This window comes from Ursus maritimus, unplaced genomic scaffold (genome assembly GCF_017311325.1).
Source record: "Ursus maritimus isolate PB19 unplaced genomic scaffold, ASM1731132v1 scaffold_2, whole genome shotgun sequence".
Lineage (NCBI taxonomy): Eukaryota > Metazoa > Chordata > Mammalia > Carnivora > Ursidae > Ursus > Ursus maritimus.
Genome location: NW_024424452.1, coordinates 77,664,501 through 77,690,985, shown reverse-complemented (window position 1 = coordinate 77,690,985; position 26,485 = coordinate 77,664,501). Strand labels below are relative to the sequence as shown.

Below are 26,485 nucleotides of genomic sequence, written 5' to 3'. Positions count from 1 at the left end.
GTTCTTCAGAGAAGGCAATACTGGAGCGGCTGTATAGATGCATTGTTTTATTCAAGCAAAGCCCAAGAGCATAAAGCAATCCCATCAGACTCATCGTCTGACAAATCTCTTCCCAACAAGGAGAATTGTTCATAAGACAGAGCTCTCTTGAAGCTAATAATAACTATTGATGTCGTAGCTGGCCCTTGCTTACCTTGTTTTTAAAACTTGCAACACAGGATAAATGTAAATTCCCTAGGAAAGTGGGGAGATGGGATTTGAAATAAACTCAGCATCCTGTTTACAATCAGATTGTACATTTCAAAATCCTGGCTGTGTTGTTTTCACCTTTATCATTAAGTAGTTCCTTAATTTTTGAGAAAAGACTTAATTTAAAATTTCACCCAACTTCAATGATAAGGATCTAAAATAGTGACATTTCCCTGGATTTCAGAATAAGCATTTTGCTTTTTTTCCCTGAGAGGCAAGACTGAAGAAAAGCCGAGGGATATCCAAAATGACTAGGTCTTTGAGATAACAATACAGGACTGATTGACTTCTGAGGACCAGGGGCCTTTGGTATTTGCAGCCTAGAAAATATTCTCTGGATTTTAGGTGTTTTCTGGAACTCTCATTTCCAGGATAAAAGACAACATTTTGGTTGGAATTAGGCTTTACACAGTCAATAGTGAATTACATTTATCCCATGGGGGATAAATGGACATAAACTGCATTTCCCCACCTATTAAAGGGAATCTCCAGAAATTCTCTCCACTGAGAAAGGGATACCCTTTCTCACCAGGAGAGTCCTGCCAGCAAGAACTTTCTCGCTCCAGAGTACACCCACAGATGGGGAGACTGGGTTCGAGGACATACTTTAGAGAAACGCTCCCCCTAACGGCGAACCACTTTTCTGCAGCAGTGAAGAACATTCACTCTTCTTGGTCTATTGAGTTTCATAGATGAGAACTGGAAGGGAAGCTGATTTTATTTTCAAACAAAAAACAAGTATAGGATTGCACTGCTTAGAGCACTAAGAAAAACAGGCAGGGATTGAAGACTGATACTTGGTACTTACAAATTACACATCAAAAGAATGTCAAGGCAAAAGTGAAGATAAAGTAGAAAAGAACACTTTCATTAATCAAGGCCTTGTTCCCATTTCATAATTATTAACTAATTATAAGCTTTGATTTATGTCACAGAATGTATAAGAGAATTACAATAGTTTCAGTATTCACTTTTCTATATATATTTGAGGTTGGCCCGAGATCAATATTTTCAATTACTTACAACTGAGGAGAAGTGTTATTCAGAGATTGATATAATAATTTTATTATTTCTTTAAAGATTTTATTTTTAAGTAATCTCTATACCCAATGTGGGGCTCAAACTTACAACCCCAAGATCAAGAGTTGCATGCTCTACCCACTTAGCCAGCCAAGCACCCCAATAATTATTTTTAAAAATACAATCACAAATAGAATACTGATTAATAAAATTACTGTTTTTCTTATACTATAGATATGTTTTCTTTAGACTATAAGATATATAAGTACACCTGTATCTGTTTACAGATAAATAATACCATTTTCTGACATTTGTGTAATGCTTTATAGGTTTTCAAAGCATTTTCACTCATAATTCCTTTCACACATCATTACTTCTGGTTCTGGAAGAGGAGCCCTGTGAGGTAGCCAGGACAAGCAGTGTTCCCATTTCAAAGAAGCAGGAAAGGAGGCTTATGTAACTTGCTCAAGGTGAAAAACTAAGATTTTATGACTTTCCTTTTGGTGATTTTTTTTTTTTTTTGCATTATATCATGATGCTTCTCACTATATTATGCTGATAGTTGAGATGTCACTATCTAGCTTAATTTACAGGACTCTCTTGATGAGGCTGGTTGAACTGACTGCCCCATCAACTGACTAGTCTAAAGGGGCAAGCATTTCCCCACATGGTCGGATTACCTCTGTCTTAACTATCCAGGTATGAAAAACACGATGAGAAAACACTAAGCTATTATATTACTCAGACAAAGGGCCATTTTCACACCTCTCCGGGTAACAGAAACTGCAAAAATGTCCCAAACAAAAAATCCTAGTAATGCATGTTATCAAGTCAAAATTGGATACCTTCTGTTTCTTTGTTGTGGTGAAGAATGTTGTCTGGATTCCTTCCACCTACAGACGTGCTTATCAGACCTGTGCAGAACTCCGCATCTGATTTCAGCCTTGGGGAAGCAAAGCAGACAAAACTCAGAAGCTCAACTTTCTGGACAGTACGGCTGATTCAACGAGCTCTTTTCTGCTTCTGAGTTTGCTGGCCAGGAGACCTGGATATGATAGGGCTTCAGTTCCTCAGGAGGGAGCGAATCTGGGGCATTGCTCATGAGGTCGTGCCCCTTGAAGGATTTAGGGAAGGCTATGACATCTCTGATGCTTGGTGCTCCAGTGACAAGGCATATCAGTCTGTCTAACCCTGGAAGTAAAACACAAAGGTAACAGATGAGAATGTAATCTAAGGTTGGGAGTGACTGAGTTTTTCCAAAGGTTGTAGAGAACTTTTAAATAAGAATCTTTAACTAGTTGCAGCCAAGCAGAGTTCCCTGCCTTTTTTAGGGAACTTCTGTTTGCTGGAAGGTTCTTTTCTGTCTTATTCTAGAAAAATGCTGAGGATGAATATTCACATGTTCAAATCAAGTCACAGCAATTAATGAGTCCTTACCAAGGGTTTTCTAAAGGTTGACAAAAATCAGGTGCTGTGCAGGGCACTCTAAGAACACAGATGGAAGTCCTTGCTGTCGAGGGCTTACAATCTAGGTGAGCTCCTGAGAATTTCTCACACTCCTCCTTGCTTGATAAAACAAGCAAGGTGAGCAACCATGGCGGAAGGGCACTGGCATATTCCTACTCTCACACAAACTGAATACTATGGAACAGTGCCTTCCAGATGCCTACAAATATGTCTGTGAGCCTCCAGGGATTTCAGCAATACTGACTTAACACTGAAGTTTTATTCTATTAAGAAATCTTCCAAATGCAAATTATCAGCTGTTTTACCTTTAACTGGTAAAGTACATTTTAAACATATATCAATGAAATGAAAATACTTAAAATCTTATAGAATTCTTGGGCTCACACCCTGTCCTTTTTACCCCCTCCTCTCTTCCTCTGCCCCTGCCTGGAAACTGAGCCCAAATTTGAGACATACGGTTATGGAATGAAATTTAGCTTGTCAAAGAACAGCTGTTTACCTAAAGCAATTCCTCCATGAGGGGGCGCCCCAAAATCTAAAGCCTGGAGCAGATGGGAGAGCAATTTCACATCTTCCTGAAATTCAAAACAGAATTCAATTTGAATACACACTGAGGGTCCACAGTAAGCTTAGGTGCTAAAGGGAAAAAACAGTTGAGTTAAAAAAATACCTTAAGAGGCTTACAGTTTAGCAAGAGAATAGGACAAGTCACAGATATTAAAACATGCAGAGAAATGCCTGGTACTCAGGAAATGCAGCCAATATTATACTGATAATGTGAACAGAGTAAGGCCAATCAAGGACACGGAGGGGGTGGGCTCAGAAGGGTAGGATGAAAGCAGGGAACTGTCCTATCACATTAAGAAAGGAACAGTGTCATGGGACACCTGGGTGGCTCAGTCAGTTAAGTGTCTGCCTTTGGCTTGGGTCATGATCCCAGGGTCCTGGGATTGAGTCCCACATCGGGCTCCTTGCTGGGTGGCGAGCCTGCTTCTCCCTCTCCCCCACTTGTGCGCTCTCTCTCGCTCTCTCAAATAAATAAAATCTTAAAAAAAAAAAAAAGAAAGGAACAGTGTCAACTGCTGGTAGGTAGGACAACTCGGGGGCCAAGAACAGGACACTGGATTTGCTGGCCTTGCAAGTTAACTTATGTGGGGCACTGTGCGTAGAAATGTTGGAAGTGTATCTGATAATGGTTCTCTCACAGGCTACAGATCTGAAAGAAGTGGGGAGCTTTTAAGGAAGGAGTGTTAAAGCCTCACACTTACAGCCTTTTATTTAATTGATCTGGTGTGGAGTAGTGGGGTGGTTTTTTGTTTTTAATACTTTTCCCCTTGATTCTGTTCCAATGTGCAGCGGGGCTGAGAACCACCGGTGGCAGCAGCAGAAGCACTGGATTCTCACTGACTCATTTGAGAAGCTTAACCATGAAAGGAAGGAAGGAACTCGGCTGGGAAACTGATGACTGGATGCATTGAGTTGGGAGGAGAAACATGCGGGGAGGTCGCAATGTCCTCAAAGCTAATGGGGAGTCTGGGTTTTGAGTTCTCCAATCCTGCTCTCAAATTAAGTTCTTCCATCCTACCTCACACCTGTTAGTTAATCCCACTAAATGATCTCTCAGGATCAGACTCTCTTGAACATTTTCTTTCTTGAAATCTACCCTGGCCTTCAATGGAATCATCAAGAAGCTGCCAGGTCCTTAGGCCTGCATCTGTGGGGACTCTTCTTTTTAAAATCCTGATTTTCCCACTCTCTATCATTAAAATACCTCCCTGCCCATATTAAATGATACAAAATTCTTTCAAGCCCGGCTCTTTCTCTACATTATCAACATTTCCATGCATTTCTGACCGCATCATTTTTTGTGCTGTGTCGTGGTTCGGAGGTTAGGGGCTTAGGCTCAAGAGCCACCCTGCCTGGATTCGAATAGTGGCTCAGTTTACTTCTGTGCTGTGTGACTCTGGGCAGATTAATTAATCTGTCTCAGTCATTCATCTTTAAAATGGACAGAACAGGGGTATTTATCTCAAAAAGTAATTGTGAGGATTAAATGTCCGGGCATATATGGTCCTTAGTGCCTGGCACAGATGGTCAGTACTAACAAACGGCTATTATGATCATTTACTTTTCTAAGTCTTACACTAGAGGTAGAGAGACAAGCCAACACTGTTCTGTATCTAGTGAATCTTTCATTTATACCAATTAAAAATAAAACCCCACAAACATTCTGGAAGGCAGCGATGCTCATCACTATACCATCAATGCTGGCTAAAACAACAAATATTCTGGTTAAAAAACAAAACAGGTTAGAAGATGATGTTACCTTCAGCAACGTTGCCAGAATGTAACGCTGGAGCTCTGCATCATGGATTCGGATAGAACCACCTCCTATCTCACTGCCATTTAAAACCAAGTCATAGTGTTGGCTGCGGACCTAGAAGATTCACAGAGCCTTTACGTTAAGAGAAAATTTCTAGTTTTCTGTTCTACGGGTTGAAGACAGTGCAGCTATTGAGAGACAGTTTATTCACTACGGGCTCAAACCCGACCATCTCTTCTGAGGTTACCAGGACTGGGTCAGACGGAAATCTGAACGTCTTTGCCTTTGTTTCCACATTTCCTTTTTATCTGGAAATACAGATATGGTACCTTCTCAGGTTCGGTGTATAGGAGCTGGATGTCACTGGGGTGGGGAGCCGTGAATGGGTGGTGGGCTGACTCCAGTTCTCCGGGATTTTCCTCCTTGGGAAGGAAGAGTGGGAAATCCACAACCCAAAGGAAAGAGAACAGAGTTGGGTCACGCAGCACCAATCCTCTCGCTTCTAGAAGGTCAGCACATTCCAGTCGTAATTTTCCCAGCACAGAGCACTGCAAACAGAAGATATAAACATTGACTTAGCCGCTGTGACAGGTAGGCAGCAAATGATACAAGCTGGACTCTACAGCCAGGCCGTCCTCTCAGAAGGGATTAGACAATTAATAGATGAGACACCCTGAGCCTCTCAGGAGACAAAGAGCTGAGGATGATCGGATTGAAACATGGTTGAGAAGGCCCGTCCCACTCGGCAGATCGGGTGAGGATTTGATAACACAGTGACTGAGGGCACGGGCACTCGAGCGTGACTAACCTGGGGGTATCTCAGTTTGGCTACTGACTCACTTGTCCGCACCTTTTTCCAGAGGACAATGGAGATAAATCCATCTACTCCAAAGGCTGTTGTGGAGATCAAGGGAGACACGGCACAAGAGGTGCAACATCCATGGCGGCTACTCTGTGATTATTTTCCTGAATTATAATCACAGATTATTGTGTGGGGTGTGGTGAGGCTCTGAGGAGTGCCTGGCACACAGCTGATGGCCTAGTAAATGTCTATTAATTAGAGGGGCGGTATGGGGAAGAGGTCCATTTAAGAGTGTGACTTTTGAAACTAGACTTCATAGTTAGAAACCTGGCTCCTCCACTGCCTAGCTGCGTGTGAGCAAATTTCTAACCTCCGTGTTGTCTTCTTTCTTTTTTTAAAAAATATCTATTTATTTGAGAGAGAGAACATGAGAGAGAGCAGAGAGCACAAGCTGGGAGAGGGGGAAGAGGGGCAAAGGGAGAGGGAGAAGCAGACTCCCCGCTGAGCAGGGTGTCCAACATGGGGCTTGATTCCAGGACCCCGAGAACATGACCTGAGCCGGAGGCAGACGCTTAACTGACTGAGCCACCCAGGTGCCCCCATGCTTCAGTTTTCTGATCTTAGAATGGTAACTGTATCAGTCCTTCTCTCCGATAAGGTTGGCATGAGGATTAAATGAGTTAATATACACCAAGTACACAGAACACTGCTGAACAAACAGAAGTGTTCACTAAGTGCTAACTATGAAATACAGGGCTTCCCTGAGAAAGGAAACCATGCCTGGAAGACACGCACAGGGTGTCACTTTACGGCCCACTGTAGCTTACATTAAATATGCACCCAGGGTACTTGCACTGTGACATATTCAGAATGCTAATGCTATTCCTCATAAATCTGGTTTCTAGTTCTTTCAAGGAGTCCCAGTAGGAATTCCAATGGTACCTTCCTGAGAGAAGACCACCAGCAGTTTCGCCTCAGACCAGGGGAAAGCAGAATGACCAAACGAGTTTGCAGCAATATATTTATATAATACAAAATCCCAAGTTCTTTTGTAAGAAACTCATTGACAGTAAAATTTGTAATTAACTGGTGCATTCCCCAGCAAATTTGTCAGGGCTGTTCATGGCTGGTATTAAAAAATAATGTTGAAAAGTGAATTCATTAAAAACATGACTATGGTATCCAAACAAATTTGTAATTAAATAGCTTTCTTCACTCCACTATGGCAGGGGAAGGGAAAGACAGTGGGTTACACTTATGTATTTATTCAAAAGAAATCTTATAAAATTTTATTTATTTACTTATTTAAAGTAATCTCTACACCCGACATAGGGCTCAAACTCATGACCCCAGGATCAAGAGTCACATGCCCTTTCAAATGAGCCAGCCAAGTGCTGGAGAGTGGGTTACATTTAGCATTGAAACAGACCTCTGAAGCTTTTCCTTTGGAAGAAACAATGATATGTACAGCACAAATACAGATTAGAAGAATGGACTTGATAAAGTACTAATCAGACACCACTGCTACAAAGAAATCATATTACACTTTAGTGCAAGAATGAATTTATATCACACTTGACTTTTCCAACATATTTTCAATATTCATGTTTGACACATAGTCCATACTTCTGTACATTTTACAATGATCTCTATGGCTAAATCCACTCCACAGATCTCCTGAAGAGTGGGGAGTTAGCCAGGGCATGGTGGCACTCTTCCCCTCCCAGCTGCTGCTCCTGAGAGGAAGGGTCCTGCCTTCACCAAGTAGGGCCAGAAATGTCTGCCAGCCCAGTAGCCTTCCAGCAGTCTGGTCTCTCCCTCCACAGTTTTAGAAATGCATTATCTACAAAAGTTTGGGATTACTAAATTTTCCTAATCTGCAAAACCTTGAAAATGAAAATATTTTTTCACGGCCCTACAAGGAATACCAATAGTCTACCTGAGTGGCTTTCCTAATCGGAGCCAGATCTAATCTGTGTGAACCATGCCAATCATCACAATTATGACCGTGTGAGCAATGCTGATGGAGGCTGGGAGCTGATGAAGAAAACTCTAGTTCTGACACAGTGCAGTATTTGTAAGTGCTGAAAGCTATTTATTAATAGAAAAAACTCACGTAGAGCAGCCCCATTTTATGGAATTAACAGTCAATTTTAAATATGTACTATATACGCAGGAAAAGAGAGGCATCATGCAGCATCAACAGCACAGACGTTCACAGTAGTTTCTCTTACTGCTTTCTTGTGCTCCCCAGCAGTCAGCAGGACCACATCATCCTCTCGGATTTCCATGAGTCTGATTAGTCCCGATCTTTGCTCCTCCAGTATGGACTGAGCAACTGGAGAATTCCAATTTCTACTGGCTTTTGGGAATACAGGTAAGACTTCCTGTGATAAGGAAAAAGACTCACTCACATTTTTTTAAAAAGTGGGGGTGATTTATTTTTCTCGTCATAGAAAGATATCTTATTCCCAACAGAACACGAGATAATCTTCATTCCCTCCCTCGACACCTTCAAAATGATACTAGAGGAATTACAAAAGTAATCTCACCATAATCAGAAACTAAAGGGAATAAAAGGTGGGGAGACACCGGCAAAGAGGTTTCTGCAAATTTGTGGCAGGCAGCAAGTGAATGGAATAGGAACAATTATAGCAGAAAGATGTAGGAAGCTCTGGCCTGGAGAAAAATGGAGCAGTCTCAGCACAGAAGGAACTGATTTTACCCTGCAGAAGCCTGGTTTCTTAGGGTAATGGCCAATGGCTCTGCTGCTCCCCCTAAACTGAACCTACCCGTTCACGAAGCTCCTCCAAGGACCCTGTGTTCCCAACCAGCTTAAAAAATTTTTTTTTCTTTATGTAAGCCTACATCCAATGTGGGGCTTGAACTCAGGACCCCGAGATTAAGAGAGATTAAGAGTCACATGCTCCACCCCCAATCAGCTTTTTATTTTTTTATTTTTATTTTTTTGAGTGTGAGGAATGTTTTATTTTTACTATTTTGACTGTCCCGTATTTGATTCTCCTTTTTTTGTTTGCTTTTTATTTATTTTTTATTTTTTTTAAAGATTTTATTTATTTATTTGACAGAGACAGCCAGCGAGAGAAGGAACACAAGCAGGGGGAGTGGGAGAGGAAGAAGCAGGCTCCTAGCTGAGGAGCCTGATGTGGGGCTCGATCCCAGAACGCCGGGATCACGCCCCGAGCTGAAGGCAGACGCTTAACGACTGTGCCACCCAGGCGCCCCTTTTGTTTGCTTTTTAAATGCCTCATTCTGGGATGCAGGCGGAAGAGAGGCGAAGCAGGTGATGGAGATTAAGGAGTACACTTGTGAAGAGCACCGGGTATTGTAAGGAAGTGCTGACTCACTGAAACTAATATTACACTGTATGTCAACTAACTGGAATTTAAATAAAAACTTAAAAAATGCCTCATTCTAAATATATACAATCAACAGTCATCATACTCAAAGAAATTATGCAGTATTTAAAAAGAAAAAAAAAAGGACCCTAGAGGAAAGAGGTAGTTTAGGGACCAAAGGAGGACTGAATCCTCAAAGCACTCAAAAATATATTTTATCAATAAAACCAGAATAAAATATGATGGAAAAAACCAAGAAACAGCTACTGGGACATAAACATGATTGCTGAAAAGAATTCAACAAAAGAGCTGAAGAAATCTCTCAGAAAGAATAAAAAGGACAAAGAAAACGGTGGGAAAGAACATGGGGAAAAAAAAAAGAGAGAGACATACGCAAGTTACAAAAGGAGGTCCAAATATGACTAAAAGAAAGTCCAAAAAAAGAGACTAGAGAGAATGACGAAGTCAAAGCAATTGGTGATAGAACTTTCCACAGATGAAAGACATGAGCCATCATATTGAAAGGGCCCTGAATGCAAAATGAACCGAATGTACACAAACTGAAATTTTGGAATGTCAAGAATCAGGAGGCTGAATGTCTGGAAAACAATCAGGTTTGCTGTAAAGGAATAAGTTCTTATCAGCATCAGACTTCTCATCAGTAACAGCAGGTATGACAGAAAAAAGCAATGCCTTCCACAAGCCAAGGCTGTGCTAATACAGTAGCCACCACTCACACGTACCTATTTAAATTAACTGAAATGAAATAAAATTAAAAATTCAGTTCCTCAGGTGTACTAGCTGCATTTCAAGCATCCGATGGCTACACTGGCTAGTGGCTACCATACTGGACTATGCAGATGCAAAACACTTCCACCACCACAGAAAGTTCTGTTGGACAGCGCTTTTTATTTTTTTCCTTTTTAAAAATTAATTTTAGAAAGAGAGAGAGCTTGCAAGAGAGGGCAAGTGGGGGGAGCAGGGGGAGAGAATCTTTAAGCCAACTCCCCACGAAGTGCAGAGTCCGACGCGGGTCTCGATCCCAGGACCCACGAGATCATGACCTGAGCTGAAACCAAGAGTCAGAGGCTCAACCAACTGAGCCCCCTAGTCACTGCAGACTGCACTGTTCTAAAGGGATATGACTGCCAATTCCGAATTTTATACTAAGCCAAATTAGCAATCAAGTGTGAGGTTTCGAACATAAAGACATTTTTAGATGAGGCAAGTGTATCTCTTGTGCACTTTTTTTTTGTTAAGATTTTACTTATTTATTTGACAGAGAGAGAGACAGGCAGCGAGAGATGGAACACAAGCAGGGGGAGTGGGAGAGGAAGAAGCAGGCTCCCAGTGGAGGAGCCCGATGTGGGGCTCGATCCCAGAACGCCGGGATCATGCCCTGAGCAGAAGGCAGACGCTTAACGACTGAGCCACCCAGGCGCCCCTCTTGTGCACTCTCTTAGGCAGTTACTTGAGGATATACTGCAGCACAAATAAGAAAGAGGAAGATCTGGGATCCAGGAAGAGCAGCTTCAACGCAGAAGAGGAATGAAGAAAAGGTCCAGAAAGACAGCTGTGCAGGATGTACAGAGTAACTGGGTAAGGCCTGTGTGTCGTAGCTTTGTCTCTCATGCAGGAAGTTCAGAGATAAAGTTTAAAATGCGTAAGTAAAAACAAACACAAACAAACAAAAACACCAGTACGTGGATGTATTTCTCAAAATGGGGACATTCTGGCTGGCGTGGGACTGGAGTGATGTGAGCTAAAGCAGTGCTGCGTCTCATCATTAATGCTTTACTATTTGTATTTTTAATCCTGTGCATGTAGCATATTGCTAAAAATTCATACACATATTTTAAAAAAGTAAGCCAAGTTAAAATATATTAATAAATTGAAAAAACAGAAGTAGTGTCCATTTCTTCTACAAAAAATCCAGTTAATGAGAATGGGCAAAAAAAGAAAAGAGGAAAAGAGAAAAGGAAAAGACGAACATGTAGTAAGGGTTCCATCACTCAAGGCTACTGAAGTTAAACTTCAGGCTTATTTCCTGGTCCTGTCGTTCCTAGATGCAGACTTCAAACAGTAGCAAGATAAAAGCAAAGAAACAAAATTGGGAGATCTAGAGTTGCCAGCTTTGAATTTATCAAAGGCATAAAACAAACCTAAAACATCATCCGCTACTACCATCATTTCATCAAAGAACATACATTTTTACGACAAAGAACAAGAAGTAAAGGATAATTCTTTAAATTCATTTAACTTTATAAAAGCTTTTTATATTGCTCTGACTTCTCTCTCATTTTGCCTTGGCCCATTTTGGAAACCATTATCCTAATCTTTCTTTCTTGTGAAAAATCCTTTTGAGCCTGAGGTCTGAGGCGTGGCTTGTGGTGGTGGTAGAGGAGGGTGGTCCATTTTCAGTACACAAATACTGTGTTTTTACATGGTAATGATCAGTGTTTCTAGAATTCTGTACATTCCTTTTCTTATGAATCATTACAACATGAACATGTACCCCATACTACAAACTCTTTGGAGACAAAGTTTTAAAAAGGAACTTTAATATTAATTCCTTTGATTATACCTTAATTTATTTAATCATTTCATATCATTTCATCTTACTCCTATTGTAAAGGACACTGTAATGAGCATACTGTCCTCACATTTAGAATGTTTTCTACAAAGTATGTCACGAAAAATTAATGACTCAAAGGGCACGATCATTTTTAAGGTTACTGATTCCGAGAAGGCTGAGGCAATTTCCAGGTCCAGTGACAAGGTAAGAAGGCCCATTCCCCACTCCTGCTCCTCTGTAGTTCAGTTCCTCCATTCACCAAGCCAACAACACAAAATGTGTCTGTCAAAGGTGGATTCAGAATTTTAAAAAGGGTATGGGAAGAACAATGAATACAGGCTTTCTTTCAAACCTTGGACACTTGGGTCTCTAAACTAATCCTACCTGGATTAAAATTCCACATTTATTTTATTTATTTTTAAAAGATTTTTATTTATTGGAGAGCGAGAGAGCAAGAGAGTGAGAGACAGCACAAGTAGGGGGAGGAGCAGAGGGAGAAGCAGACTCCCCGCCGAGCAGGGAGCCTGACCATGAGACCCTGATCTCAGCTGAAGGTGGATACTTAACCACTTAACCGACTGAGCAACCCAGGTGCCCCTCCATATCATATCATATCATATTATATCTTATCTTATTTTTTTAAAAGATTTTATTTATTTATTTGACGGAGAGAGAGACAGCCAGCGACAGAGGGAACACAAGCAGGGGGAGTGGGAGAGGAAGAAGCAGGCTCCCAGCAGAGGAGCCTGATGCAGGGCTCGATCCCAGAACGCTGGGATCACGCTCTGAGCCAAAGGCAGACGCTCAACGACTGAGCCACCCAGGCGCCCCTCCACATTTATTTTAGAAACTATGGTTGAACTTTCATATTCTGATTAACGGTGAATTCAACTGTCCAAGTCAAAGTCTTAGAGTTATGCCCTGGGATTAGATGAATTTTGAAAAGAAGAAAAGTAGAAGAATGGTCTGAAATAACAAGACCTCAAAACTAGTGATTGTATAAAGAGCTCGAACACTTACTAAAAATATAGAACCCTTAAAAGGGAAAAAAACTATTGTTATTAACTCCTTACCTGATTAAAATGGTCAGCTGCAAATTTTCTGATGGATTCAAGGTCCTTCCTTTTTAAGTACTTCTGAAAAGAAAAGTAAACTCACCAATAGGATGGCTTCATAAACATGTCTATGATATCACATGGGATACAAATACATTTTGTGTCCTTCCATCACAATAGGATTCAATATAAACTTTAATTTCTGCTTCCAAATGACAACATTTCAGAGTTTGTTACAGGGCTTATTACCACCCTTTCCCCGCCGCCCCCGGTACACAGGTCTCCCTGGAAAAGGCTGTGCACGTACTCCACAGAAAAGCCTGCATATGGACCATGTGGGGTACATGTTCAAACCTTTACAACTGAATCGTGTAAGAAAAATAACTTTCGGATCAGAAAGAGAACTTAGAATTTGCTTATTTCAGGTTGCTTAAAATTTTTTGTATCTTCCTCTTTCTAAATTATCTCACTGCCTTTGTAAGTGAGATGCTAGGACTATCACTGTAACTAATATTCTTGGGGCAGTAGACGAGGTATGGGAGATACAAAAAGGTGGAGACGTGGTTCACAATCCTGCACTTCTTATAATCTGCTTGGGGAAGACTGGACACACTCAAATTGAGTCAAACAATAATACCAAGCAGTATATGTGACACTGAGCTTATGTGAACGCATATGTCTGGACTAGAGTATGCACACAGATTACTTTCCACTAAACACATGAAGTAAGATGTAATGAGACTGAATTCTTACTCCCATTTTGAATACACTAATATGCTCAAGTATACAAATGAGTCGTCTTTCAAAATAGTAACTTCATTCAAAGTACTTCTGGAACCCCTCTTCTCAAATTCTGCTCAAAGCAGGTGTGCTAACTACAGAAAACAGACATGTCTCCTCACCTCAGAGTCAGGGTTGGCCTAGCCCAGCCATTCTTTCTCCTACCCTCACTTCCCCCCACTTTTGCTTTTCTCACAGCTCTACCTCCTCGCCCTCCTGCTGTTATTAATTCAATTGAATGCAACTGAGACCAGGGCCCTCCGAAGACCCAGAACCAACATGAAACGGTGATGCTGGAGCTGACGGGGGCTTGCAGCCTTTGGATAAACTGAGACTGGAGGACATACGAACACTATTTCATGCTCATCACTGGTGGGAATGATTCCAAAGGAGGAGTACTTTACAGCATTGTTTAAAAGACAGACAAAAACTCGAGATCTTGAGTGTAAACTCACACTCACAAGGTTTTATTCTCTACTTATACTTTCAGGGATACTGTTAGACTTTATATAAAAATATGGATTCTCTTTCTTTCTTTCAGAAGGGAGGGAGGGTAGAGGGAGAGACAGAGAGAGACTCTCAAGCAGGCTCCACGCCCAGTGCAGAGCCCAACGTGGGGCTCAATCTCAGGACCCTGAGATCATGACCTGAGCTGAAATCAAGAGTTGGACACTTAACTGACTGAGCCACGCAGGCACCCCTGAAAATATATATTCTTAAAAAAAGAATTGTTCTTCTTGAAGTTTGAATGTGCCAATGCTGAACATATTTACTTCCCAAATATACACTCTAGAGAAACAGAACTGCGAGTCACTTACTGTTCCTTCAGAGATACATATGGCTTTGACGGTTCCTTGGGGTTTACTAAGTGCATCTTGAAGAAATCCAACCTCTGTGTTTCTGAGCACATCACTAATATCTATAATCTATAAAATGGGTAATAAAAAAAGGTAACTAAATGTGAAGTAATTTTTATCTCAAAAATTTTTACAAACATGATTCTAAAGAAGCAAGTAGGTCTTATTAAGTTAAAAATTATAGAGTGCAATCATAGTTTTTACCATGCATTGGGCACTATGGCAGGGGTTAAGGTACTAATGTATTATTCATTATTATTAATTCATTTAATCAGTACAAGAGTATGAGATACGCACTCTCATTATCCCCATGTAGTACAGGAAGGAATCAAGCACAAGAAGAAAATTAATCGGCCAAGACGACACAGAGCTGGAACTTAACCTAAGTCTGACCTAAGCACCACTATTTCATATTACAAAAGAAAAAATAAAGAGTGGTTAAGTTGGCAGCTGTAAGTAAGCAGTTAAGACATTTTGTATATTTTTTTCATCCCAAGAATCGAGCACTGCCTATTCATAGACTTAGTGGAACTTCAATTTCTGAGCAATTTGCACTGAGAACTGAGATAGAGAAATGCCACCAGCATTGTAGACATGAAGGGCCGTTGCTCTCTAAAGCAAATAATGAGAGGCTTGCTAAAGGAAACTGCTCTAATCAAATTCTACTCTTACCCCTCATTAAAATATGTGTAAATCTTAATATTTTGAATACACATTTCCATATGTTTGAGCTTTTTCTAGGCTAGGGAAAAAGAATAACTCTTAATCATTTGCCTTCCAAGTGCCATTTTAAGCTTAAGAAAAATTGAAGAGGAAAGAATAGAGCTTTTTTTTTTTCTTTCAAGTGACCATTCATGTCCATATAATTAATAAGCTGTCAGTAATAAAAACTTTATGGCAAGAACCTTACTCTTGGAAACAGTCTTGGAGCACATAGACAGGACAAAAGTACTGTAGTACTAACACGCTTTTATTCTCTCTTGCTATAGCTTGGTAACAAGCTAAGGTAACAACAAAAAATATGATATAACAATGTGTGTAACTAGTTGTAAATTTCAAAGTGGTTTAGAAGACTGCAGGACTATGGTGGGTCAGAGTCCTGGAAAAGTGAAGAAAAGTACCTTCATGCCAAAGCGAGTGTCAGGTTTATCAGTTCCGTAGCTGGCCAATGCCTCAGCAAAAGTCAGAGAAGGAAAAGGAACCACCACAGGATCTTTGTCACTGGGCCAGGAATACTGGAGCAGGCCCTCAATTAGTCTCTGGATTCCGGTCTGGTCTACAAAAGACATCTCTATGTCAATCTGAAACCAAAATAACATATGGAAACTAACTTGAACGGCCACAGTATTAATATGTACATATTTATACATTCCTCTGGTTTCAAGCTACCATAGCCTTCCGCACATACTTAATACATGGGTGGGAGTTGGGAGCATAAATATTATTGTATTTCTGTTTTATGTCAGGCATTGTTCTAACGCTGTACATATATCAACCTGTTTAGTACCCATCATTCTCCTCACGGCTTAAGGCTCAGAGAAGCTTTGTAACCTGCTGGTGTACATGCAGTTAATAAGTAGTGAGGCTACACTTGATCCCAGGTCTGCCCAACTCCAAAGCTTATGATTTCTGCGCTTCACCACACTGATTAATATGCTATCAATATAAAAACCAAATCATGATATCTTTGATGAGTCTAAAGATTAAACAGATTAAGTACCAATGTACAGAATTCTTGGTTCATAATGTACCAGAGATTTGTTTTAAAGAACTTTATCCTAGCAACGGCCATTACGACACTGCAGGAATCTTTGGCATTTCTTAGTTGATGACCATACGCGTTATAAGGACACACGAAATGGATCAAAAATTAAATAGTGTCTCAACTGCAGGTTAGTTTAATTAAATATCTGATGGATAAAATGTAATGAGAAGTAAAGCACTGGCATACACTAGAGCTCTTGTGGGTTCAGTTCCAGACTGCTGCAATAAAGCATAATCACAATAAAGGAAGTCAAATTAATTTTTTGGTTTCACAGTGCCTATAAAGGTTACGTTTATACTATACTGTAATCTACTAAGTGTGCAATAACATTATGTCAAAACAAGTATGTACCTTAATTAAAAAATACTTTATTGCTAGAAAATGCTAACCATCACCTGAGTTTTCAGTGAGTCACAATCACTGAACCCAGATCACCAAAACAAATATAATGAAAAAGTTTGAAATATTGCAAGAATTACCAAAACGTGACACAGAGACACCAAGTGAACAAATGCTGTTGGAAAAATGGTGCTGACAGACCTGTTCTACACAGGGTTGTCACAAATCTTCCATTAGTAAACAATGTAATGTCTGGGAAGCCCCATAAAGCGAAATACAATAAAACAAGGTCTGCTGATATATAAAATTACTGCCCAGTCTTGAACTACTTGGCTGGAGCAAGGCTGAGTGAGAGACAAAAGTGAATATAACTTAGTACCTGAGTAAACTCAGGCTGTCGGTCTGGTCTCGAACCTTCATCTCGATAACATCGGGCAACCTGAAAATATCTACCATTGAAAAGTAGCATGAGTTGAGTTGTGATTCTAGGAAGATACACACACTTTTCCCCAGAAGTTCATGGCAGTGCAGTCTATAAATTAAATAAATTAATAATGGTACCTGAAGGACATAAGAAATTTTAAAATTCTTTACGATGCTGTAATCTAAGCAGATATACAGTAGACACATAAGAAACTATTCTATACATTGATTTAAAAATATACAATGGCACCTTTCAATATTCATATATTAGATCGGCATGCAAGGCGGTTTACGCTTCTTAATATATACTCTTTTGCTCTGGCCAAATCAAAGTACTTATTGCTCCATAAATACACTCGAGCTTTCTTGTGCTATGCCACTCCCATTCTCATCTTCAAATGCTGAGATGCAGCACTGTCCCAGAAGGCCTTGCTCACAAAGTTTTTTAAATGATATTTCCTCAAACAATATCTAGTTTGTAACCCTCAACAAACTTATTTTTGGGTTCTATCACAGTTGGCAGTTGGTTTATTTATTACCCTATTCTTACTACATTCATTAACTACTGGAGAGCAAAACCTTTCCTTTTTGTCCTCCCCTCCCTTTCTTCCTTTCCTTTCTTTCTTCCTTCCTTTCTTTCTGGTAGGCTCCACGTCCACCATGGAGCCCAACTCAGGGCTTGAACTCACGACCCTGAGATCAAGACCTGAAGTGAGATCAAGAGTCAGACACTTAGCCGACTGAGCCACCCAGGCGCCCCTAAAACCTTTCCTTTTTGTCCTCCCCTCCCCTCCCTTTCTTCCTCCCTTTCTTTCTGGTAGGCTCCACGTCCACCATGGAGCCCAACTCAGGACTTGAACTCACGACCCTGATATCAAGACCTAAAGTGAGATCAAGAGTCGGACACTTAGCCGACTGAGCCACCCAGGTGCCCCTAAAACCTTTCCTTTTTTGTTTTTAATTCCCTGCACATCTACTAGCATAGAGCTTTGCACATGGAGGCCACCCAATACATCTTTACTAAATAATGACTACAAATGTTTAGGGTACTTTACAAGTATTTTCCAAATGCTCATGCATTTTCTAACTTCTTTTAAGAAATCAGATAATTTTGTGTTTCCCCTTTTTCTCCCCACCTTCCTCCCCTTTCTTTTTCTGATAACTTACTAGTAGCATACAGAAGGCTCACCTGTCTAAACCACCAACCATCAGAAGCTGTTTAAACTGTTGAGGACTCTGAGGGAGGCAATAAAACTTTCCAGGTTCCCTGGATGGTATTACAAACTCTTTTGCACCCTTTAAAGAGAGAAGGAGAGCAGAAATACTATTGTTAAAAAAACCTGAACCTAAGATCTGGTGGAAGTTGATACTTTGGCACATCAACAAAGTTAACTAAAGAGCAAATGACAGAGATCATCTCTTGCTCATCTTTTAGTCCGCCAAAAGCCTTGCACATAGTAGGCTTTTAACAATGTGTGTACGTGGCAGGTAGTAAATGCGTGGTTGTTGAAATGAATTCCCAATTCTGTTACGAGCTGATAGAATTTTGTGCAATTCCTATCCAATAACTGCTAACTCCTTTCTTAAACTATGGTTTTATAAGTCCATGGACTGTACAGATTAAATAACAATGTTTAGAAATGTCAATTCTTAATGAACAAGGAGTTTATTTTAAGTTTTTTTATTTATTTAAGTAACCTCTATATTCCATGTGGGGCTTGAACTCACAAGCCTGAGATCAAGAGTCACATGCTCTCCTGACTGAGCCAGCCAGGTGCCCCAGAAGGGGTTTATATTTAAGTAAACAATTCATTATTGATTTGCACTTATAAACCTCAAGGGAAAGAAAACTCATGTAGAATAAAAATGTTCTGACTCAAAATTCTGACCCATATAATTTTCTCGACTCTTAACAAAACCTAGTTAATGTGACCATTGTGAAACAGTAAAATATACACCAAAAATATAGCCACATGAATATAAAAACAAAGTGGTCCAATTTCATAACTAATACGACATCATCTGTAGGCTGATTTAAGGGATATACATACCCCAGGAGTCCTCTTAAACAATGTTGGTGTTTCTATATCCACAAATCCTAAAAAGAGAGAAGCATCAGAATTTAATAGATACAAATTTGTCAAATATGTTGTCCAGGGTACAGTTCAACAAATCTGAGGCTACATTTTAATTAGGAAATTTTGACTGAAAGAAGTTACCAAGCCTACTGAATACTGATTTCCACACATCCAAGACGGAAGCTGAATATTCTCATAAAACCCTATTTGGCTCATAAACTGACACCTTTCTCATGAAATAATTCTAACTATTTGATGGATTCTTGTTTACTGAACTGTTTTGGTTTTCTAAATGTTCTGCTAGTATAGCAAAAATCACTCAAACATAGTAGAAAAAGCCCCAGGACTAATTGAAGAGTCTAGTTTAATTCATAGGACATTTCTGAGCTCCCAATAAATTAGTATAAGCATGATAAGGAATTAAGAAAACTTATAGATAACAACGAAAGGGCTGTTCTACCTTCGACTCAACATCTTTAAAAAACTGTTATTTGTGACCTAGTAGAACTAAATTATGTTCTAAGTTACCAAATTATGCTCTAGGACAAAACACCTGGAAATTAACCTTTCTTCAAAAACTGCTTTACACATTAAGTGAATTCCAGACCTCTGGCAACCTCTGACCCAATGATGCCAAAGAGAGGATACAATAAAATGCTGAATAAAACAGAAGAGATGCTAAAAAGCTCTAAAGAACATTCAGGCATGTCCCTTACCATGTAGATTACAGAGATACTCCCGCATTTTCATGACCATCTGGGACCTCAGTCGCAGATTATACTGCATTTGGAAACTACGCAAGTCTAAGTAGCGATACTGCAAACGAAGAGCCTCTGTTTTCTAAACAAATTGAAAGATTTTAATGTTTAAATATTTTTTGAATATTAAAAAGATATTAACTTTAATACAGAGCTTGGCTTTTCAGAAACTTCAGTTCTACCTTTAGTTTCCACCATTTGTGAATACAACAGCATCCTTAATTCCTACAACCTCTAAGTTTGTTACTAGCATAGATTTTATGTTTTTTTCCTCTTCATCATTAACATCACCCTTCACTGAAATTTGCCTACCCTCACTAAACATTTGTCCTTTCTTTTAAGCCCATAGTTGAGTCTTGAAAAGTATACTTAAAGGCTTCAAAGATCTTTTACAATTATACACGAGGGTAGGGGTGCCTGGGTGGCTCAGTCGGTTAAGCAACTGCTTTTGGCTCAGCTCATGATCCTGGGATCCTGGGATCCAGCCCTGCGTCAAGCTCCCTGCTGAGCTTTTCCTCTCCCTCTGCCACTCCCCCTACTTGTTCTCTCACTCAAACAAATAAAATCTTGAAAAAAAATATACACCAGAGTAAAAACAGCTATGACATTATCACTTGAGTGGGATTAAAAGTAAGAAACGCAAGGTAACAGCAGAGGGAATCTCCCTAGTAGGAACCGGTAAGAAGGTTTTGCTTATTTTCAAAGCTGTAAGTCTCTGCATCTCTCTGTGCTGACAACTTTTTAACCAGAAGTAGAACTGTCATATCTTTCTGAAAGCTTAGCTGGGGGAAAACTGTATATTTCCTTTTTTCTCCTCCCACAAAAAGGTGAACCCTGTAATTATATTGCTCTTTCTAATTAAAAGATTAAGTATTGAGAATTTAAATATGACACTAAGTGGCCATACAGTTAATTTAAAAACCATTTTACAGATCAGTTTACAAAGTAGATGTATATACATTTACAACTGTAGATAACTGTATCAAAGATGCAGATTATCTGGGTGTACTCACCCAGACCTATTTAGCTTCAACAACCCTTCAAACTTTGGCAAAGTACATCCTAAATTACAGTAATCAGATTTACATGCTTGGGAAGTCAAGCGAACATTTTATCACGGTTAGAGGCTTAAAGTTAATCGATGTAGGATCTCCTATACCATTTGACCATTTCCAAGCTCGACACAAATTTCCTTTCAAAATGTCAAACAGCAACAAAAATACTTGAAAACACCACCTCAAGTCTTAAAGGCAGACTCATGTTTCGAGCTGTCTGAAAAAGCAGCCTAGGTGTTTAGGTACTGCAACGGCTTAACTCAGAACACCACAGAACACTTCACGACAGGTCTACAGTAAAATGCTTAATTTCGTAGAAGTTAAAAAACTCTGAAAACACTTTACTGGTTACCAACATTTCCTAGACACTCTATTTTATTAACAACAGAGGATGGCACCTTCACAAAGTCCTTAACTTCAAAGGGCAGCTTCTTGCAGGAATTCAGAAGTTCAGCTGTTTTAACTTTGATTTCGATCTCACCTGTTGGCATTTTCTTAAAGAGACAGAGAGAGAAAAGACGTATTCTTTTTTTTAAAAATCACTCATCAGGACATGTACACAGCGATCATTTGTAAAACACATGCACGTACTTACATATGTAAGTATGGGTGCTTAGAGCGTACGGTCTAAAGCGTCAATATCTGTGTGAGATTGACGTTCTTATGCGTATCTGTGGCCAATGTGCTCATTAACAGATGTCTTAACATGCCTGTGCACATAGGTATGTATTTGTAGTGACAATTTTGGAATCTGTGTGTTCATTCGTGGAACCTGCAGAACTTTCAGCGCCTGATGTCTAATAGTCGCTTGGTGTCACCTGAATGTGTAGGCAGTACACAGGTATACAGGCAAAATGTACATAGACCGCTTCTGAACTACTAACCGGATTCTCTTGTCCTGGAGGTCGGGAAATTACTGTCCCAGACACCCGCACCACAGATTCCACAGGGGCTTCACACAGAATCTTCCTCACAGCAGCAGCCGACTACAGAATGAGAGAGAAAAACAGTTCCGACGAACACATGAATTTAAAGGAATATGTAGTAATTGCAGTCTGTGGTTTAGAAAAATATTCACACTCATAGCTTAATTGCCATAAATACTGGGGCTGCCCTTAATGACTTTCTTAAAGAATTTGGTAAATTGCATCCCCATTTTGACTCCACATAATAAAGCAGGTAAAACTATTAGTGAAGGGTTTTAGAATTTTTTCCTTAAAGGAAAATAAGGAGAAGAATGATCGATGGAAACAATTCCTACATACTTTTAAGGCAACTGTCTCCAGAATTAGTCTTAGGGGCAGTTTCATCCAATAGCAATAATGGAGTCCAACTGAAAGGAAATCTCCGGGGTTAGCTATGCTCGTCTCTGGATCCTGATCCCTGAAAGATAATTCATTGTTCTTTACTTACTTCAAAGACTAAGCACTGAGTAAATCATATGTTTCTTAGGTATACAAGCATTTGTAACCATTACCACAAGACAAACCAATATTGCCCAATAAGCATGATGACAACTATTTTATCTAATTTTAATGGTAATTTTTTTTGAGCAGGTGGTACCCTTCGCATGGCTCAAAATTCAAAGGGTATAAATAGATATACAGTAAAAAGTCGCCTTTCCCAGAGGTAACCAATGTTACCAGATACATATATATTATTCCAGGAACATTTCATCATACGTATACACACACACGCACGCATACACTTATCCAACATACTTAGCATACTCTACCATAGCATCAAAGAGGCTTTCAGATAACAGTAGGAAACCTTCTATTACCTCTTCCTGGGGAATGACAACTTGAACGAGCCCATGGAAATCTCTTAGGACCAGGAAGATGTTTTGCCTGATCAATGAAGAAAATGAACCCGTTACGACAAAATCTCTGAGCCCAAAATTTAAGCAGGCAAAACAAATTAAACAAACAAACAAAAATCCATGCAATTACAATTATGTGTTTTCATTATGTGCTACATTCATGCAATTATCTATGTAGCTTATCAATGGAAAAAAGACTTTGCATTTGTTATTTTCTTAATCATCTATTTTTAAAAATTTTTTAAAAAGATTTTATCTATTTGAGAGAGAGAGAGTGCAGCAGAGGGTGGAGAAGCAGGCTCCCCACTGAGCAGGGATCCCAACACGGGGCTTGATCCCAGGACCCCGGCATCGTGACTGGAGCCGAAAGCTCAGTTCAACCGAATGAGCCACCCAGGCGCTCCTATTTTTTTTTTTTTTTAATTTTTAAGTAAACTCCATGCCACAAGCAGGGCTTGAACTCACAACCCTGAGATCCAGAGTTGCACACTCTGCTCACTGAGCCAACCAGGCACCCCAGGCTTTTCATTTTCATTTCTTTTTTTTTTTTTTTTAAGATTTTATTTATTTATTTGACAGAGATAGAGACAGTCAGCGAGAGAGGGAACACAAGCAGGGGGAGTGGGAGAGGAAGAAGCAGGCTCCCAGCGGAGGAGCCTGATGTGGGGCTCGATCCCATAACGCCGGGATCACACCCTGAGCCGAAGGCAGACGCTTAACCGCTGTGCCACCCAGGCACCCCTCATTTCATTTTTTAAAAAAGATTTTATTTATTTACTTGAGAGAGAGAGAGTGCACGAGTGAGAGAGCACAAGCAGGGGGAGCAGCAGAGGGAGAGGAAGAAACAGACTTGCCCTTGAGCAGGGAGCTTGATGTGGGACATGATCTTAGGACCCTGAGATCAAGACCTGAGCCTAAGGCGGCTGCTTAACCAACTGAGCCATGCACGTGTCCCCAGGCTTTTCATTTTCAATTTCAATTTTTACTGGTTATATATACATCTTCCTAATGTTATCCAGGTGGCTTGTTAGTAAAAGGCAAATTTTTAATTTTCATTGGCTTAAGTCTTTATAAGAAAATTTTATTTGGAAACTTCCAAAGATATTTTAGGATATTAGAAATATCCAATTGGGGGCGCCTGGGTGGCACAGGGGTTAAGCGTCTGCCTTCAGCTCAGGGCGTGATCCCGGCGTTCTGGGATCGAGCCCCACATCAGGCTCTCTTGCACGCACAAGTGGGGGAGAAGGGCAGTAGGAGAGGGAGAAGCAGGCTCCCTGCTGAGCAGGGAGCCTGATGCAGAGCTCAATCCCAGGATCCCAGGGACCATGATCTAAGCTGAAGGCAGACACTTAACTGACTGAGCCACCCAGGTATCCCTATAAACTGTTTTTTTAAAAGATACAATTTTCTAGAGGCGGTCCAACACTTCTATAAACCATCAAAAAGTTCCCCCAAATCCCAACATTTTAGCATTCAACCCTCATTTCTCATATTATCCTTAGTACCAGGAAGGGATACAGAAAACTCAGATTTTGAGCTCAGAAGTCACCAAATTTATGGGTCAAATATCCGCCCATTTGGTACATATTCTTCAGGAAGGCCACAAAATCTATGTATTTTGGAACTCTTATTAATTAATGTACTATTCAGGTATGTGCTGGAATATAGAGATGAACAACAAAATGGGCTTTAATCATAAGGAATCACTGTTCATGTTTTTAGGCTTTTTCTCTACCTAAATTTAGAATAAAATGAGCTTTTTCATGCTATTGAAGCTTACCAGCGGGCCCACTCCCAATTACTGGTCCTAGAAACTCTTCAACTTGAGTGGGCTAAGGGACATTTCAGTCCACTGGTGGAACACACTGTTATCACACCCTTCAACAGATGCCACTCCAGTGACTCTATTTGGATCTTTCAAAACAAATCTGAAAACACAATGAATTCTGAGAATCCTGCAGGAGTCGCAAAGCTTTTGTTGTTCTGACTGACTGAAAATTAATAAAAGTTTGGAACTGATTGGGGAAAAACAACCTCCAGGCATTCTTTTTTGTGTGTGGAGGTGCTGAAGGGGCAGAAAGAGAATCTTAAGCAGGCAGATCCCAACTCGGGGCTTGATCTCATGACCCTGAGATCATGACCTGAGTCGAAATCAAGAGCTGAAAGCTTAATTGACTCAGAAACCCAGTCACCCCTAACCACTAGGCATTCGTAAGCCAGTTTACCTTCGATACTGAATCCATCCACACAAAGTGACTTCTTGGCCTAAGTGAGAAGAACGCAACTCTCCACACGTGTTGGTCCGAGCAACAAAGCTACTGAATTCTTTAAAGAAAAGCAAGATTAAAAACATATTATTTGCAAATTGCTTAAAAATAAAGACCCTCAATTTATATCATCTTAGGTATTTCATGTCAGTGAATGAAACTGATAAAGTTGAAGTATGTAATTTGATTCAGTCACTATTAAATTTACCTGCAAATGTGCCAAAGGCCAAGTGAATAAGTTTTACTGTAAATTTTTGCCCTGTGTTAGGAAATCTAAATTTTGATCATGTAGCATTTGCAGAGGCCTAAAATTACCCTGTTCTTAATAGTGCACATTCCTTTCCCTAATGAAATGAGATCTTGGAATTACTGAAGTTTGATGGTATGAATCTAGAGTGAAACCAGTCACTTGCACGCTAGAAAACACTATCCAAAATATTCTCAAATGTGGAAGAATTTTTTAGGCTTATTAGTAGCATCAGCTAAAAGGAGAATTCATGTAGTTACTTTTTTAAACTCCAGAGAAAAAAATCTACATTATAAGAAACGGAGAGTGAATGTTCTGCCTCTACACATAAGGCCATCGAGTTCAGACGACAGGAAAATGGAATAAGAGCACTCTGATTGCAGAGGCCAGGAGGAAGTACCGTTTAGAGGACAGAGCCCTTCACTGCCTTCACCTGGAATTCTCCTCTGTGAACTGAGCACCAGCGTTCTGGAAAGAGAACCCCGGCTCAGGTGGGTGATCCTTCCGGTGGGTGTGGAAAAACCCCTGCATAGCCGACTTAACCAACAGGAGAGCATGTTGGAGCCGCAGGATGGCGAAAGACGCTCACGAATCCCAAGCTGCCGGTGTTGGACGATGGTCAAAAGTCAGTTTTGAAAATAGACACAAATCCCTTAAAATGCTAGTTGTTCTCGCTCTCTTCTCCAATATTTAAGCCCTTCTTCGCTGAACACTCAAGTACACGCGTCTAGAAACTAGATAAATCTGCAAGTTCTTTGGGCCCTTGGAGAGAGGGTAGGGAAAAGGTCCTTTCCCCTCCTCCAATGCATCAGTTTCCACTTCTAACCAACCGAACTGCGGCCAGAAGAGCCGAGAGAAACCTTCCACACGGGAGGGCAAGGCGGGACTCCGCGACCATGCAGAGGCGTAAGGGGCTGACCACCAAGCGCACACCCTTCCCTTCCTTCCACGTTTCCCCGAAGGTTCCCGTAGGCCAAACTCGGAAAACAGGAAGAACTCGGCCTCAGGTTTTTAAATCTCCCCGACCTCGCGGCCGGCCTCCGGTCTTCAGAAAGAGAAAGGCCGGCAAACCCGAAACCTTCGCAGGTCCAGAACCCCAAACCAGACCTTCACCGAGATGCAAGCACTCCTCATTCCGCTCTGAAAGCGCCCGAGTTAAGGCGAAGGCATTCAACCAATCAGAGCAGAGGTGCCGCTGCCATGCTTATTATGGGCGGAAATTTGCAGGAACGCTTCGCGCAGGT

General features: G+C 40.4%; 1 protein-coding gene across 4 annotated transcripts; it reads right to left on the bottom strand.

The window, feature by feature from the left end:
- Positions 1-949: 949 nt before the first annotated feature.
- DARS2 (aspartyl-tRNA synthetase 2, mitochondrial) lies at positions 950-26,485 on the bottom strand. 4 transcript variants are annotated; one of them, XM_008696459.2, is made up of 18 exons: positions 26,349-26,485; positions 25,675-25,840; positions 24,953-25,052; positions 22,689-22,755; positions 21,790-21,891; positions 21,304-21,399; positions 19,809-19,932; positions 19,066-19,112; positions 18,204-18,310; positions 16,971-17,040; positions 15,609-15,788; positions 14,449-14,556; positions 12,869-12,931; positions 8,096-8,248; positions 5,389-5,607; positions 5,063-5,173; positions 3,236-3,311; positions 950-2,460 (listed from the first exon to the last, which is right to left on the bottom strand). In XM_008696459.2, the coding sequence occupies exons 1-18, from the start codon at positions 26,373-26,375 to the stop codon at positions 2,246-2,248; spliced, it is 2,031 nt and encodes a 676-aa protein (XP_008694681.2). In that variant the 5' UTR covers positions 26,376-26,485; the 3' UTR covers positions 950-2,245. The 4 variants fall into 4 exon arrangements, with proteins under 4 accessions (XP_008694681.2, XP_008694686.2, XP_040492157.1 ...); XM_008696464.2 differs by having other exon boundaries at positions 12,869-12,928; XM_040636223.1 differs by lacking the exon at positions 21,304-21,399.